At 36.0% G+C, this 17,082-nt stretch overlaps 1 protein-coding gene across 1 annotated transcript; it reads right to left on the minus strand.

The window, feature by feature from the left end:
* Nucleotides 1-270: 270 nt before the first annotated feature.
* On the minus strand, nucleotides 271-825 carry LOC112726526 (uncharacterized). Its single transcript, XM_025775944.1, has one exon. The coding sequence runs from the start codon at nucleotides 823-825 to the stop codon at nucleotides 271-273; it is 555 nt and encodes a 184-aa protein (XP_025631729.1).
* Nucleotides 826-17,082: the final 16,257 nt, after the last annotated feature.

Here is a 17,082-nt window from a genome sequence, read left to right on the forward strand (position 1 = left end):
CCTTCCTAAAACGAGTAGCCCAGTCAACCATGGTAGGTGAGACTCCTCTTAATGCATCCATGTACCACTCGTAACCGGCCTTGCTTGGACTATAAGCAGCATTAATGAGGTACCTCTTGCCCTCGGCTGACTTGAACCGTGTCATGAAGTTCGCAGCCATGTGTCTGATATAGTAAGCATGGTAGGCTCTAGGGGATGCCAACCACTGTCATCGGAGCTAAGCGCTGCCTTGATAACTTGAGATCTGTCAGAGATAACCAGCAGGCCGTCTTATGGGGTGACGTGGCATCTCAGATTAGTTAGGAAGAACGACCATGACTCCGTGCTCTCGGACTCTGCAATGACAAATGCAATGGGCAGGATGTTGCTATTCCTATCTTGCGCCACCGTAATAAGCAACATACCACCATACCTGCCATACAGATGCATCCCATCTACAGAGACAAAGGGCTTGCAATACTTGAAGGCTTCTACACATGACGGGAAAGACCAAAATACCTTGTCGAACATACTGCAGTCACGTACAAGCAGTTGTGCATTGTAGAATGGTTTGACGTGGAGGTCACAAATGGTACCAGAAAAATAGCTCTGCAGTTCCTGAAGCAACTTGGGAACCTTATTGTACGACTTCTCCCAATCCCCATAGATTTGTGCAATTGCCTTCTGCTTGGCCAACCACACCTTTCTGTAGGATGGCTTGAAGTGGTAGCTCACCTGGACTGCACCTTGCAAAACTGGAATGCTGACAGAGGGGTTGGACTGTATCAACGGCAAGATGACCCAACATATCAGACTGCTGTCTAGCTGACGATGGTCTTGAGACATGGTGGATGCCAGACAACTATGCACTCCACCAACCCCCCGAACGATTCTCTATAACCACTGTCCGCCATGTAATCCTCGTCCGACTCCTCCTCGCCCTCCTTCGCCTCATCCACTAGAACGACGACATGAATGGGCGGTTGATGCACCATTATTTTGGGCTACATCTTATGCTTAATTGAGTGGATTTTATCCACTATTCTCACATTTATTCATGTAAATTGCATGTTTTACATTTTCCTTCCTGATTTTTGTGCTATGATTGAAAACATGTTTCTTTGGTCTTAATTTAGCTAATTTTAATCCTCTCTTATTACCATTCAATGCCGTGATATGTGTGTAAAGTGTTTTCAGAGATTACAGGGCAGTAATGGCTTAGAGAATGGAAAGGAAGCATGTAAAAGTGGAAGGAATACAAGAAGCTGAAGGAACTGCAAAGCTGTCTGCCCTGACCTCTTCACACTCAATCAATCATAACTTGAGCTACAAAGGTCCAAATGAGGCGGTTCTAGTTGCATTGGAAAGCTAACATCTGGGACTTTGCAATGATATACAATTTGTCATAGTTGACCTAGCGTTTAGTGTTGCGCACGCGCAAAGCACACGTACGCATGGATTGTGCAAAAGTTCAGCGACGCGTATGCGTGCATGACGCGTACACGCGCATGAGCCACGTGCTGTACGTATCACAAATCGTTCCTAGAAATTTTTGGGCTGTTTTGACCCAGTGTTCAGACTAGACAACACAGATTAGAGGCTGCAGAGTGGAGGAATAAAGGACATCACTTCTTATTGACATAATTTGAGGTTTTTAGATGTAGTTTCTAGAGAGGAGAGCTCTCCTCTCTCTAGGTTTTAGGATTTCTCTTAGTTTTAGATTTATTTCTTCTCAAATCTAGGTTCAATGTTTCTTTAATTTAGTTTCTCTTCTAATTTAATTGTTCTAGTACTTTGGTTTATTTATTTCTCTTGTTGAGTTATTCATTTCCCCAATTTGGTTTATGAACTCCATGTTAGATTTGATTTTCTATTTAATGCAATTTGAAGTATTTTATCTTTATGATTAATTTCTTCAATTTGTGTTATTGAAGCTTTCAATAAGTTGTTTGGATTTAATATTCTCTTATTAATTTTCCTTGTTTTTATTTTGTGCCTTCCAAGTGTTTGATGAAATGCTTGGGAGGATCATAAATTAGACTTTTATGTTCTTGTCTTGGGATGGTAACTTAGGAACTCTTGAGTTACTAATGTCCAAGTAATTGATAATTGGGAGCCATTAAATATAGTTCTCACTAATTGAATTGGTGGAGAGCTAGGACTTCTAGACTTGGATTGATATAGCTCATTTAACTTTCCTTTACTACTAGTTAGAGGATGATTTAATGGGATTGATCTTTGCCAATTCTCATGTTATGGTTAGTGATAAGGATAGAGATCCTTGACCACCAAACCTTGCCAAGACCTTTTCCTAATTATTAGTTTATTTTATTATCATTTACATTCCTTGTTCAACATTTAAAAACCCTAAAAATATACTTTTCCATAACCAATCATAAGCACACCTCCCTGCAATTCCTTGAGAGATGACCCAAGTTTTGAATACTTCAGTTATTATTTTTATAGGATTTGTTACTTGTGACAACCAATTTTTTGTATGAAAGGATTTTAGTTGGTTTAGAAGCTATACTTGCAACGAGAATTTATTTGTGAAATCTAAACCACACAAAAGTCCGATCATCAAAATGGCGTCGTTGCCGGGGAATTGCAAACTGGTGCACGAAATTGTGATCTCAATGGCACCAACAACTTGGTACGCACAATTGTAATCTCAACTCTTTTTCACAACTTCGTACAACTAACCAGCAAGTGCACTGGGTCGTCCAAGTAATAAACCTTACGTGAGTAAGGGTCGATCACACGGAGATTGACGACTTGAAGCAAGCTATAGTCATCTTGTAAATCTCAGTCAGGCGGATTCAAATGGTTATAGAGTTTTGATAATTAAAAGATAAATAAACATAAAATAAAGATAGAGATACTTATGTAATTCATTGGTGGGAATTTCAGATAAGCGTATGAAGATGCGTTGTTCCTTCTGAATCTCTGCTTTCCTACTGCCTTCATCCAATCCTTCATACTCCTTTCTATGGCAAGCTGTATGTTGGGTGTCACCATTGTCAATGGCTACTTCCCGTCCTCTCAGTGAAAATGGTCCTCTACGGTTTCTGTACGGCTAATCAACTGTCGGATTGCTCATCTCAGATGAAAAATATCATGCACAGATATCGTATGGCTAATCAGCTGTTGGTTCTCAATCGTGTAGGAATAGGATTTACTATCCTTTTGCGTCTGTCACCACGCCCTACAGCTGCGAGTTTGAAGCTCGTCACAGTCATTCCTTTCCAGATCCTATTCGGAATACCACAGACAAGGTTTAGACTTTCCGGATCTCAAGAATGCTACCAATTGATTCTAGCCTATACCATGAAGATTCTAATCTCGGATTCAGATGCCCCATTGTTAGAGGGGAGTCGATGTGAATCGTTGATTAGAAACCCAAGAGATATACATTCAAGCTTGTTTTCATGTAGAACAGAAGTGGTTGTCAATCACGCGTTCATAAGTGAGAATGGTGATGAGTGTCACATAATCATCACATTCATCATGTTCTTGTGTGCGAATGAATATCTTAGAATAAGAATAAGCATGAATTGAATAGGAGAACAATAGTACTTTACATTAATACTCGAGGAACAGCAGAGCTCCACACCTTAATCTATGGTGTGTAGAAACTCCACCGTTGAAAATACATAAGTGAAAATAGGGTAGGCATGGCCGAATGGCCAGCCTCCCAAAATGTGAACAATGGTCCAGAGATATTCCAAAAGCTCCCTAGTACAATAGTAAAAAGTTCTATTTATACTAAACTAGTTACTAGGGTTACAGAAATAAGTAAATGATGCAGAAATCCACTTCCGGGTCCACTTGGTGTGTGCTTGGGCTGAGCATTAAAGCTTTCATGTGTAGAGGCATTCTTTGGAGTTAAATGCCAGTTTATAACTTGTTTCTGGCATTTGACTCTAGCTTGCAACTTGTTTCTAGCATTTAACGCCAGAATATGGCAGAAAGCTGGCGTTGAACTCCAGTTTGCATCATCTAAACTTGGGAAAAATATGGACTATTATATATTTCTGAAAAGCCCTAGATGTCTACTTTCCAACGCAATTGAGAGCGCACCATTTGGGTTTTTGTAGCTCCAAAAATTTCATTTCGAGTGCAGGGAGGTCAGAATCCAACAGCATCAGCAGTCCTTTTTCAGCCTCTGAATCAGATTTTTGCTCAGGTCCCTCAATTTCAGCCAGAAAATACCTGAAATCACAGAAAAATACACAAACTTATAGTAAAGTCCAGAAATGTGAATTTTGCTTAAAAACTAATAAAAATATACTAAAAAGTAGCTAGATCCTACTAAAAACTATATAAAAATAATGCCAAAAAACGTATAAATTATCCGCTCATCACAAACATGTGCCTTATTATTGGTTATTGTAAATATTTGCTTTTTTGCTTGTTTGCTAGTTTTTGTTAGTTTAGGAATTAGTTGCTTATTTTTGCTAGTTTTTGTTTTTATTTTCTTTAGCTACTATGAACTCTCATACCTTTGGCGATGAGTTTGGTTATAATTATGTTGTAGGAAGAGGAGATTACAATGAGAATATGCATCAAGGATGGGACAATCAAAGATGGGAGGAGGCACAAGGATTTGATCAATCCTCTTGGCAACAACCTCCTCCGGTCTCATATCGGTATAACTCCAATCCTAATGCATACCAATCGAATGGATGTGGTAGTCCTAGTTGTACATGTCACCAACCACCACCACATGCTTATGGACCACCTCCTTAACATAATTTTGAACCACCATACTCACAAACACCTTACCACCAAACACCCCAATATGACCCTAATTCTTACCCACCATACCAAGAGCCCTATGAGCCATACTTAGAATCACCACCTCAATATACACCATCTCCTTATCCTTATCAAGAAGAACCACCTTCCTATCATGAACCATTATTCCCATGCGATGAACCCTTCCAACTACCACAATCTCCAATGAATGAAACCCTTTATGTACTTCTTCAAGGGTAAGAAAGGATGGATAAGAAGGTACTAGAACTCACGACTGCCTTGACCGAGGTAGTAAATCGATTAGCCTCCCAATAGTTGGACACTCAAGGAACTCCTATAGCTACATGTGGAGAATCTAATGAAGAGCGTAACATGAAGGAGACCCTAGAAACTCCAGTGGACAATGAGGAACATGACTTTGTATTGGAACAAGTGGAGGAAGCCGTAATAGTTGAAGAGGAAGAAGTGGTTGAAGATTTAGGAGACGCTGTACCTCCATGGGAATTTTGAATGATAGAGTATTCCTCCAATAAGATTGAAATTGATGTTGAGAAGGATAGTGAATAACCTCCAAGGCATGTTTCTTATGAAGCATTGGACAGAATAGATCAACAGGCAAGTTTCCTTGGTGATGATGATCATGAGTCAAGCCTTCCAAGTGATGAACTTGCATCCGCAACTGAACCCCTTGATTTTGAATAACCTTCTCCAAGTGAATCTAAAAATGATGTGGAGGTAGACTTTTCTCAAACTCCAACTTATGACTTGAGTGATGGGGAAGAATTAGAAGAATTTGATCAGGGTGCAGTTGAAATTGAAGAGGCTTGCAAAGAGGTGGAAAAACTCAGAGAAGAGCACAAGATAGTGGAGCTTGTAAAGCCATTGGAAATACCTCTCCCCAAGCTATCACCATCCATCCTTTCATTCAAGTGGGTAAACCTCTTATCTCTAAGCTTTATAATCCCACTTGAATATGGTTTGCTTGAGACGGATGGTCAACTTAGAGCTCTTTGTGGCTTTAAGAGTAAGAGAAAAATGGTCAGTGATAGGAGCTGTCATGCAAGGTTCACTATGGTTGCATGCTCCAAGTTGCATTGCAAGGATTGCTGTAGAGCTCAATTGAATAGGTCTAGAAAGTTGTTTGGACACTTCAGTGAGAATTCATATTGCTTGCCACCTGGTTGGAACAATGATGATCAACACAAAGACCGGTGCAAAAGCAAGGTTTGGGACCTTGGAATTCTTTCTAGCGATCAACACTTTTGGGGACTTGTCACTTGCTTGAAGGCTGTATGTGCCTAGTTTGGGACCTCGGAGGCTACTGGAAGTACAAACATTGGTGGAAATTCCTGGACGAGTTCAAGCACAAGCCGTCATGACAAGGAGCTCACGACATGTCCAACTTAAGGACTTTAACTAAAAGTGCTAGATAGGAGACAACCCACCATGGTATGATCGTTCCTTTTCATTCTTAGTTTTATTTTGTTTTATTTTTATTAGTGTCCATTCATTCATTTATTTTGCATCTTCACATGCATTATGCATTTATAAAAAAATGGGGATCGACGCGCCAGCGCCTAGTGCGCGTTCGCGTCATTTATGGATGTGAAATGACTTAGATTGAACAGAGAGTGGCGCGGGAGCTAGGCGAGAAACGTGCCTTAGGCACAATCTCGTCCATGCGCAAGTGTACTATACGCGTGCGCGCCGTTTCCACTTTTGGCGACCCACGCATCCGTGCCCTTGGCGCGTCCGCGTGGTTGGGAAAATCGGCGTAAAACCTCATTTTACCCGAGAGTTATGCTGGACTGGGGCTGGTATTGTGCTCGAGGCACAAAATCACTAGCGCGTACGCGTCCCTGACGCGTGCGCGTCCCTGACGCGTGCGCGTCCCTGACGCGTGCGCGTCCCTGACGCGTGCGCGTCCCTTTCCACACATGGCCACCCACGCGTCTGCGCACTGTGCGCCTCCGCACCCTTTCTTTTCTCTCCATGCACGCGTACGCGTACTGTATGCGTGCGCGTCGCTTGCGCCGCCAGCTTTCAAATTTCTCTCCTCCCTTCTCCTCCTTACTCTCTTTCCTTCTCTTTTACATATTGTATTTGCATACTTTCCTTCATTGCTCTTTAGTTTTGTTCAAGTTTTTATCTTCTTTTATAATTTTCTATTTTATCCCTGGTGTTAAATGTTCTTATTCAACTGTTGCATATTTTCTTGAATTATTTTGGTGCTTCGTGACTTGTTTTAAACTGTTGGGTGTTATTAATTATACATCAATGCTAATTTTTATGATACTTGTATTCCTTTTGCATTGATATGCTCTTATATTGTCTTTCATTACCCACACTCTCTCCCCCATTGCTACAATTTTTGCACTATTGATATGCCATTTGCTTCTACTATTTTCTCACTCACATGTTGTAGCTACCATGTAGTTGAGATCCTCATTATTTGGCATCAACCCACCCATATTCCATTTGTTTTCTTATCTTTGTTTCTGGGTTACTTTTCTTCCTTTTTCTCTTCTTTTAGGATGGCCACCGAGAAGGAAAAGGAAAAAGCTTCTCAATGGGGCAACAAATAAGTCCATCTGCACAATCTTTAGAGAAATGCTTCAGCTGGAGCCACCCGCCCACTTGCACATCTTTGTATGCACTGAGGACGGTGCAATCTCTAAGTGTGGGAAGGTCAATACCGACTTCCACGGGTAACTACTTCCTGTCTTAACACTAGTGTTTAGTGTTCTTTATTAAATTAGTTGTTACATTTGCATGTTTGTTTGATTTTGTGCATGCTCTACTACTGCTTGGTTGAAGTAATAATGTCTTTTTCAAGAAACTTTTTTTTATAGCATTTTGCTAATTTGAATTAAAATTTTGTTAAACTTGTTTGAAAAAAAATTATTTTGGAACATGGTTTAGAGCTCGAACACACAAAACTCGTGAGATTTTGAGCCTAATTGATTGGTTGCATCTTATCAACCAATATTTTATTTTTGGTGTGTGTTGTTCTCTCTAAAATTGTGATCTTTGTCTTGCTTAATTCTATATTTCCATTGTTTGATGTATGCATGCACTTACATGATTGAGGCCTTGTTTCACTGAGCTCACATACCCATATGGCCTTACCCTTTCATTATCCTTTGCAAACCAATTTGAGCCTATTTTACTCCCTTTGTTCTTTACTTTAGCACATCATTAACTCTAAGTGGAAAACAATAATGTCCCTAATTTGAATCTTTGGTTAGCTTAGACTAGTGAAAGTACTCATGATTTAAGTGTGAAAAAGTTGGGTTTGGAAACATTTGGTTTGAGTGTTGTGTATTCTTGAGAAAATATGAACAAGAATGTTAAGCACATTTTATTGCATTCAATACTTTAATCATATGTATTGAGAAAAATAAAAGAAAATAAAAGAAACAAAAAAATAGAAAAAAAAGAGGAAAAGAAAAGAAAAATAGAGCAAATAATGAAAGGGGACAAAATGCCCAAAGTAAATGATAGCAATGCATATGAGCTGTACTCAAATTTGGATGCATGAATATGTGGAAAACATAGTTAATGGACAGTTAGATTTTGCATTTTGATTACATGGTATTGTCCTAAGTTAGGTGAGAAGTTTAGGTTAATTAAGGATTCAGATTTTAGTTCAATTGACCAAATACAATCCTACCTTGACCTTGATCCCATTACAATCCTTAAAAGAGCTATTGATTTGTGTATTTGTGCATTAAAATTCTGTTGATTGGTAGAAAAAGAGCAAGTCTTAGAAAGCAAGGTTAGTCTAATTGAGAGAATTGAGCCTTAAACACTTGAGTGATTAGAGTGTATACACTTCCGGTGAGGGTTCAATGCTCGATTCCTTGTTCCCAGCTTTCATGAGCTATCTTCTTCTTGCAAGTCTATTTGTACTTCATTTTTATGATTTGAATTAGTGAAATCCAGTTCATATTTGTTCTCGAAGGGTTTATTTACTTTTAACCAAGTAGGTAGAATCATTTTTTCATGTAGTTGCATTCATATAGATAGGTTGCATTGAATAAGTTCTACCATTTTACCTTCACTCTTTTAGTTCTCTTGAGCTTAGCATGAGGACATGCGAATGTTTAAGTGTGGGGAGATTTGATGCACCACTATTTCGTGGAACATCTTATGCTTAATTGAGTAGATTTTATCCACTATTCTCACACCAAAAATTGACGTGCAGAAAATTGTCAATTAAGAATTTAATTCAGAAATCAACATTGCAAGTACGGTTCTTAATCAATAAAAAGCTCGCGTATCAATTTAAAAGGGTTGTCACAAAATTTAGAAATAAATAATGGGAGTAAAAATCCCAGGTCGTCCCCCAACGAGTTGCTAGAGAGTGTGAATTATTGATTAGGGATTTTCTCAGAAATTTGGAGTTTGGAAAATGGGCAAATAAATAATTGTAAATTAACAAGAGATTTATGTAATTGAAATAAAGGCCTTGACTTGGAGAAGATTAATTGGAAGTTCTATCCTTGTTGGATTTCCCAAGATAAATAATGATAGGTTATTTCTACTTAGTTAACCCTCAATGAATGAAGGAAAGTCAAGTAGTTAAGTTAACCCCAATTCATAAGTCCTAATCCTCTCCCTCAAGAAGGATTAGCGTTAGTGACTAGGGAACCAGCCAACAAATTCCAATTATTATTTAACTCTTGAGTCTTTCAACTCAAGAGTCTCCAATATTAATCAACCTCAAAGCCAAGTTAAAAGTCTACTCCATTGACATGGATGCCAATTTCGCATTCATGTGAAGGGAGTAGGAAGAAGACATGGCAATTAAACTCAATTGAAAATAATCAAAAAATAAAGAAGTTAAATAGAAAAGTATCCTTGCATTAATTAATTCCAAAATAGAGGATATCCAATTGTAACTCTGAACAGGGTAAATGGGAAATTAAAAAGAGTAAAGGAATAGAAAACAAACTAGAATAATAAAGACTTCACGGAGGTAGTAACTCTTTGTAATATCCAACTCAAAAGCATAAAACTCCAATCTATGAATATGAAGAACCCTAGAGGAAGTAGTAGTTTTTCTCTCTCAGATTCAAAACTAAAACTAAAACTATTAATGAATGAATGTGTGGATGTGTGTTGAGTCTCTGCTGTCCCCTGACTCTAGTATGTGTTTTTGGGCCGAAAACTGGGTCCAGCCGCAGCTCAAAATCGCCCCCAGCGTTTTCTGCATTTTCTACACGTGGTGCATGTCACGCGTACGCGTCAAGGGCGCGTGCGCGTCGATGATCCTCTGCGCATGTCACGCGTCCGCGGCAGGTGTGCGTCCGCGTCCATAGGGAAGGTGCCAATTTGCGCGTACGCATCAGGTACGCGTGCGCGCCGGTCCTCGCTGGTCAACTCCTCTATTTTCTTGTGTTTCTTCCATTTTTCCAAGCTTCCCTTCCATTCTCTAATCCATTCCTGCCCTATAAAACCTGAAAACACTTAACACACGGATCACGACATCGAATGGTAAAAAGAGGAATAAAAAATACACAAGGTATGGGCTCGGGAAGCAAGATTTCAATCATAAAACAACATTGGGAAGGATTTGTAAGACCATGTAAATTGTATGAATAAATATGCAGAAAATTGATAAATACCACTCAATTTAGCACAAGATAAACTATAAAATAGTGGTTTATCAATCTGTATGAATAAGTATGCAAATTGTATGAATAAGTATGATTGAAAACATGTTTCTTTGGTCTTAATTTAGCTAATTTTAATCATCTCTTATTACCATTCAATGCCGTGATATGTATGTTAAGTGTTTTCAGAGATTACAGGGCATGAATGGCTTAGAGGATGGAAAGGAAGCATGCAAAAGTGGAAGAAATACAAGAAGCTGAAGGAACTGCAAAGTTGTCAACCCTGACCTCTTCACACTCAATCGATCATAACATGAGTTACAGAAATTCAAATGAGGCGGTTTTAGTTGCGTTGGAAAGCTAACATCCGGGGCTTCGCAACGATATACAATTTGTTATAGTTGACCTCGCATTTAGGGACGCGCACGTGCAAAGCACACGTACGCGTGGATTGTGCGAAAGTTCAGTGACGCGTATGCGTACATGACGCGTATGTGCACATGAGCCACGTGCTTTACGTATCAGAAATCGCCCCCAACAATTTTTGGGCTGTTTTTGACCCAGTTTTCAGCCCAGATAACACAGATTAGAGGCTGCAAAGTGGAGGAATGAAGGACATCACTTCTCATTGACATAATTTGAGATTTTTAGATGTAGTTTCTAGAGATTATGATTTTTCTTAGTTTTAGATTTATTTCTACTCAAATCCAAGTTCAATGTTCCTTTAATTTAGTTTCTCTTCTACTTTAATTATTCTAGTACTTTGGTTTATTTATTTCTCTTGTTGATTTGTTTATTTTTTCAATTTGGTTTTTGAACTCCATGTTAGATTTGATTTTCTATTTAATGCAATTTGAAGTATTTTATATTTATGATTACTTTCTTCAATTTGTGTTATTGATGCTTTCAATAGGTTGTTTGGATTTAATATTCTCTTATTAATTTTTCTTATTTTTATTTTGTGCCTTTCAAGTATTTGATGAAATGCTTGGGAGGATCATAAATTAGACTTTTATGTTCTTTGCTTGGGATGGTAAATTAGGAACTCTTGAGTTACTAATGTCCAAGTAATTGATGATTGGGAGCCATTAAATCTAGTTCTCACTAATTGAATTGGTGGAGAGCTAGGACTTATGGACTTGGATTGGTATAGCTCATTTAACTTTTCTTTACTACTAGTTAGATGATGATTTAATGTGATTGATCCTTGTCAATTCTCATGTTGTGGTTAGTGATAAGGATAGAGATCCTTGACCACCAAACCTTGCCAAGACCTTTTCCTAATTATTAGTTTATTTTATTATCATTTACATTCCTTGTTCAACATTTAAAAATTCCAAAAATATATTTTTTCATAACCAATCATAAGCACACTTCCCTGCAATTCCTTGAGAGACGACCCCAGATTTGAATACTTCGGTTATTATTTTTATAGGATTTGTTACTTGTGACAACCAATTTTTTGTATGAAAGGATTTTAGTTAGTTTAGAAGCTATACTTGCAACGAGAATTTATTTGTGAATTCTAAACCACACAAAAATCCAATCATCAGCGGTGGTGCGAGAGGTCGGTCATCCTGCACATAGGTCGAGTGTACGGATGGACCCTCCCACTGTGTCCAACCTCTGCAAACAGTTCCATTGCTTGCTCCACTATGATCCTCCCATGTATGTTGAACATCACTCGCACATGCTCGTTCCCTTGAAGTCGGAATAGTCGAAATTGGAAGACTCCATTACCCATAGTGGCCAGTAACCTATACGCCACCCTTCCGATTTCTCTCGCTTCTGTACCACCAAGCTTGCTCAGTATCAAACTCTTCAAATCTGACAACGTATTCACATGTTGAGTGCAAAATAATATCGGATTCTTGCACTTAAAATGTCACCCCGTTGTCGCCGTTTCTCATGCGGCAATTGGGATACACAATCACAACTATGTACGGATTATACTGGCCATTAATGCCTTGTATTTCTGAGAAATATGATACGAAAAGTTTGTGAAGAATACCAAAGATTACATATCCTTTTATAGCCGGTGGGACACAACTCCATCTATCTCGTTTACAGTGTAAACGAGATACGTACAATGTCATCTCGTTTATAGTGTAAACGAGATATGATTGGAAATACAAAACAGTAAATATTTTTAAAATTATTTATTTTGATAATTAATATATTTTTTTATTTATTTAAATAAAAAATCCTTTTTTTAATAATTAGAAACATGCCTAAGAGATCAAATATAAATATGCTGAGTTAGATGGTGTTAGTGTGGAGAGTGAAAATATTGGATTTTGGTTGAAATTTATTCTTACAAAAAATTATTGGGTTGGGCCTAGTTGGGTGAAATTTGATTATTTTATGTCAAAACAAAAATAAGAGTTTAATTAGTTTACAATATTGGGATGTGTGTGCATATATGTCACATCCTTAAAAGATAATAAATATTGGAAAGTGAAATAATTGAATTTAATTAAGAATCAATGCACGTCCAAAAAAAAAAATAGGAATCAATATATGCGTATGATATGAATATTGAAAATGTTTATGCTTTTGAAGACTACTCATGTTAACTTTTTTTTTTTGTTAATTGAGCTATCTTATATTACGTAGAATTTAAAAATCTAAACTTCACCTGATCACTTTAATTTAAATGTTAATTATAGTTTCATTTTTTTTTAAATCGAGAACTTAATTATTAAATAACTCCTATACGGTGAACATCATTTGATTTAACTGTTAGCTTTTTTATAAACATTAAAATTATAATTTGTTATTTATGCATTTATATTGATTTATATAATATTATATACGTGTATATTTAATGTTAGTAATTTAAGTTAGTTACACACAAAATGAAATGTCCAAAGTTTTGTTTGCACATAATTATTCTTTATATTAATATAAATTAAATTACAGAAAGATTAATTAAAAGAAAATACCAATATAATTATAACCACATTTATTGATATACATAAGTTTTTTTTTATCGAATTATAGAATTATTTTTCTAGGAGGTGGTAGACCATACTAGTGTTCACAAATTTGGGTTGGCAATTATCGGGAGCCCAATTTTTTTTAATAGCTTTGACATTAACTTTGACTTTGACTAAGTATGTAATGAATTTTGTTACAACCATTCTTTAACTTAATGTTTAATTGCAAAATTTTAAAAGAGTCCCAAATTTTTTTATAATTCAAAATTTTAACCAGCCTTTTGAAGGATCAAAAGATACTTTTTCCATCATAGAAGCTTCCTTCTATGGATTGTTGGGTTCTTGGGACTAGGGTGTGTATGGTCTGACCCGATTCGAAGACCTGATCCGATTTCAAACACTTTAAAGGTTAATTTGGTGTGATTTTATTGGGTTTAGGGTTGGCTAAGAGTCTCAAAAATAGACCTGGTCATTATTTTGGGTCAGATCCGGACCATGACTCGGGTCATCTGAACTCGGCCCGGTGGCCCGATCATCATACATAATTAATATTTTATGTTATTAGTGATAGATGATGGCTATTCTTATGTGAAATTTAAGTATTGTAAACTTTAATATTTTGTGTTATTAGTTATTATAAGACTATAAGTTAATGTTTTATGTTTAAAATACATAAGATTTTAGACTAATGCATAATATTGTGTTATTTGTATTGATTTAAATATTTGGTGTTATTAGAAAATATTAATATTGATTATGGTTATGCTTTAATTTTAGAGAAGAGTTGGTTCTTGTTATATTTTTCTAAGTGAATTTTACCATGTCAAATAATGGTTAGAGTCTTGGAAATTTGGATATTTTCACATGCTAGCTTATAAGAAGTTATCAAGGTAATATAATGTTAACGACCCTATTTTCACCCGGTTTTTATCCGGTATAATCGTGGACTGAAAATGTATAGATTTCATTGGGTATAGGGCCGGATTCGAGTCTAATAAATAGACCCGGTATATATTTCGGGTCGGATTTAGGTCACATCAAACTCAGTTTCACCCGACCCATAAACACCTCTACTTAGGGCATTGTTGTAAATAGGAGATTTGTATATGATGTGCAAAAATAAAAATCGTTAGCGGATAGAATTTAAATTTTGTAAGAGTTAATTATTAATATAGTGTCCGAACGATTTAAACGTTGATAAAATAATTTTTAAATATTTTGAAAATATAACAAATTAATCAATAAATATTATATTTTTTGTGAGTGATAAAAAAAATTTTGTATTTAACAAACGACTTATCTATTTGATCTAATTTTTTGTGGCAATATTTAAAAAATATTTCGAAAGTGCACAAAAAAAATTAGAGCAAAATTTGATCTTTAGATTTTTTATTTAAAAAAAGTTATTCACAATAAAATATTTTTTATAAAAAAATTCACTTAACATAAAATTATCAAATTTTAAAAATGAAAAGATCTTATTTTTTAATAATATTTGTAGAAAATTATATCAAAATTTAATCTCTAAATTTTTTTAGAATATACATTTATTATCTAGTTCTTTTTGTCGCGTTTTTTAATTTTGTAGAGACTTATTTGTCAATAGCATTTTTTGAAGTTATTTTTGTTAGCGTGTGAATTTTCGATTACCATTTTAATAATTTATTCAATTTTATAATGTTGTGCTTGGTGTATATAAATAGGTTTATAAATAACACTAAAAATTGGACTTTAACAAAAGTTACAATAAATAATTAAGAATCATAATATTAGCTTAATCTATAAAACTGTGACATCTGATGTGACATCTGAAATGAATTGTAGCACAAGAGATTTAGCATAAGAAAAATCAGCAATATTTTTTAGATAGAATTTCACAGTAACTTTTGAATCCAACTCAATAGTTAGATTAAGAATACTAAAATTGATAGTCAGATCCAATCCAAGAAGAATTGTCCATAATTCAACTTGAGTAATAAAGCAAATACCTAAATTAGCATTGAAATATGCCAAAAATTTACTTTCATGATCTCTTATTGTATCATTGCAAGCCGCATTTCCTTCTTTTATGACTGAACCATCAGTATTTAATTTGAAGAATGGCGAGATAGGGGCATCCATCATTTGTTTCTCAAAAAAAAGAACCAACTCTACTCTTGGTTCGAAAAGTTCGGATTGTGCAAAATAGTAGTCTTTAGCTAAATGGAGAGAAGTCCAACAAATGGAATAGTGGTCAGCTAAAAAATAAACTTGTTCTGCCAAAGCTAAAGGGTATTCATTGTGCAAACAAAGATAGGGGCCAATGACACCTTGGTGGTGGGATTGAGCCGATAGATTTTCCAAGAGTCATAGGTAAAGCGCCTTATTGAAAACAGTATCCATATTCAATGTATTATCTATGTTCTTCCACGTCTAGTGCACGACTTTACAATCCTGGAGGACATAGAGCAAAAATTCAAGATAGATACCACAAATACAGCAAAAATTATCAGGTGTCATTCTTCTTCGAAAATGAAGTTCATTTGTGAAAAGAGCATTGTTTGCTACTAGCCAACAAAATGCACGAAGTCGTTATGGAGCTTGCAATTTCCAGACCTTTGTGAAAAGCACATCTGATCCACAACCTCCAAATAAATCAAACAACCTGATTTAATGATAAAAAAAAAATCTATAGCTGAGTGTAACCAAGCAACTTGGTCCTCTCCCATATGATCTCCCGACGAATTTAATTGCAGCCAAGATAGGAACCCAATCTTCATTTAGAAAATTATCAAGGAAATAAAATTTCAGCTTGAGTCAACCACATATTCTACCACTTTGTCCTCTATTCGCTTTTCTATAAAAAATTCAGGAACAAGGTCAGCTAGTCTCTGCACACCAGGTATTCAATGGTTAGTCCACATATTCACCTGATTTCTAGCACACAGCCTTCAAATGAAATTTTTCGCAAACGTTGCTCAAAACTGACAGATACCTTTCCATACATTAGAACAAGATTGAGGCTTGTTAATGATTAAAATTTGATGATTCACGCATCTATATTTACTCCGTAAGACCTGCACCTATAGAATATCTGAATAGTGAATCATCTTTTACGCTAGTTTCATCATGCAAGCATTATTTAGAGTTCAGACTGGTCTAAAACCTAGTTCTCCCTAATCTTTAGTAGACAAATTTTCTCCCAACTAAGGAGATTGGCTTCTTACCATCAAAAAATTTTTCCCATATGAAATTTCTACAAATGCCATCAATTTATCACAAACACTTAGCGGAATCTTCATGGTTTGCATTAAATAAAAAGGGATGGTAGCTAATGTAGATTGCGTTAAGGTAACCCTTTTTGCAAGAGAAAAATTTTGATCCTTCCAGGAATTTAGTCGGCTGGTCATAATTTGCAGTAAAAAACATTTTAAATTATAATTATTTTATAAAATAAATTTAATTTTGATACACTGTCAGTGTAAAATTGTTTTAGACGTGCATCCAATTATATAACGTCATATTAGTAAAAATAATTACTTTTTACATTTATCACGTAAAGCCGTGAATAGTCATCCAAAAATATGGTTGTGATTGCATGACTGCATTTTACACCGCCAACGCATAGAAATTAAATTTTTATAAAAATATGTAAATTAATTTAGTATCATAATCACCATTCCGGATTTTTTTTTTAATATTTATCGTGGTTTCTTCCAAGTTATCATGCCTTAGCTTGGGTTTAGGTGGAGCTACTCCTGCAGCGTTTTTGCAATAATGCAAACTTGGAAACCAATCTGAGGCGTCGG

The sequence above is a fragment of the Arachis hypogaea genome, chromosome 2 (genome assembly GCF_003086295.3).
Source record: "Arachis hypogaea cultivar Tifrunner chromosome 2, arahy.Tifrunner.gnm2.J5K5, whole genome shotgun sequence".
Lineage (NCBI taxonomy): Eukaryota > Viridiplantae > Streptophyta > Magnoliopsida > Fabales > Fabaceae > Arachis > Arachis hypogaea.

Coding starts and splice junctions, on each gene's coding strand:
- LOC112726526 (XM_025775944.1), bottom strand. CDS start 825: ATGTCTCAAGACCATCGTCAGCTAGACAGCAGTCTGATATGTTGGGTC.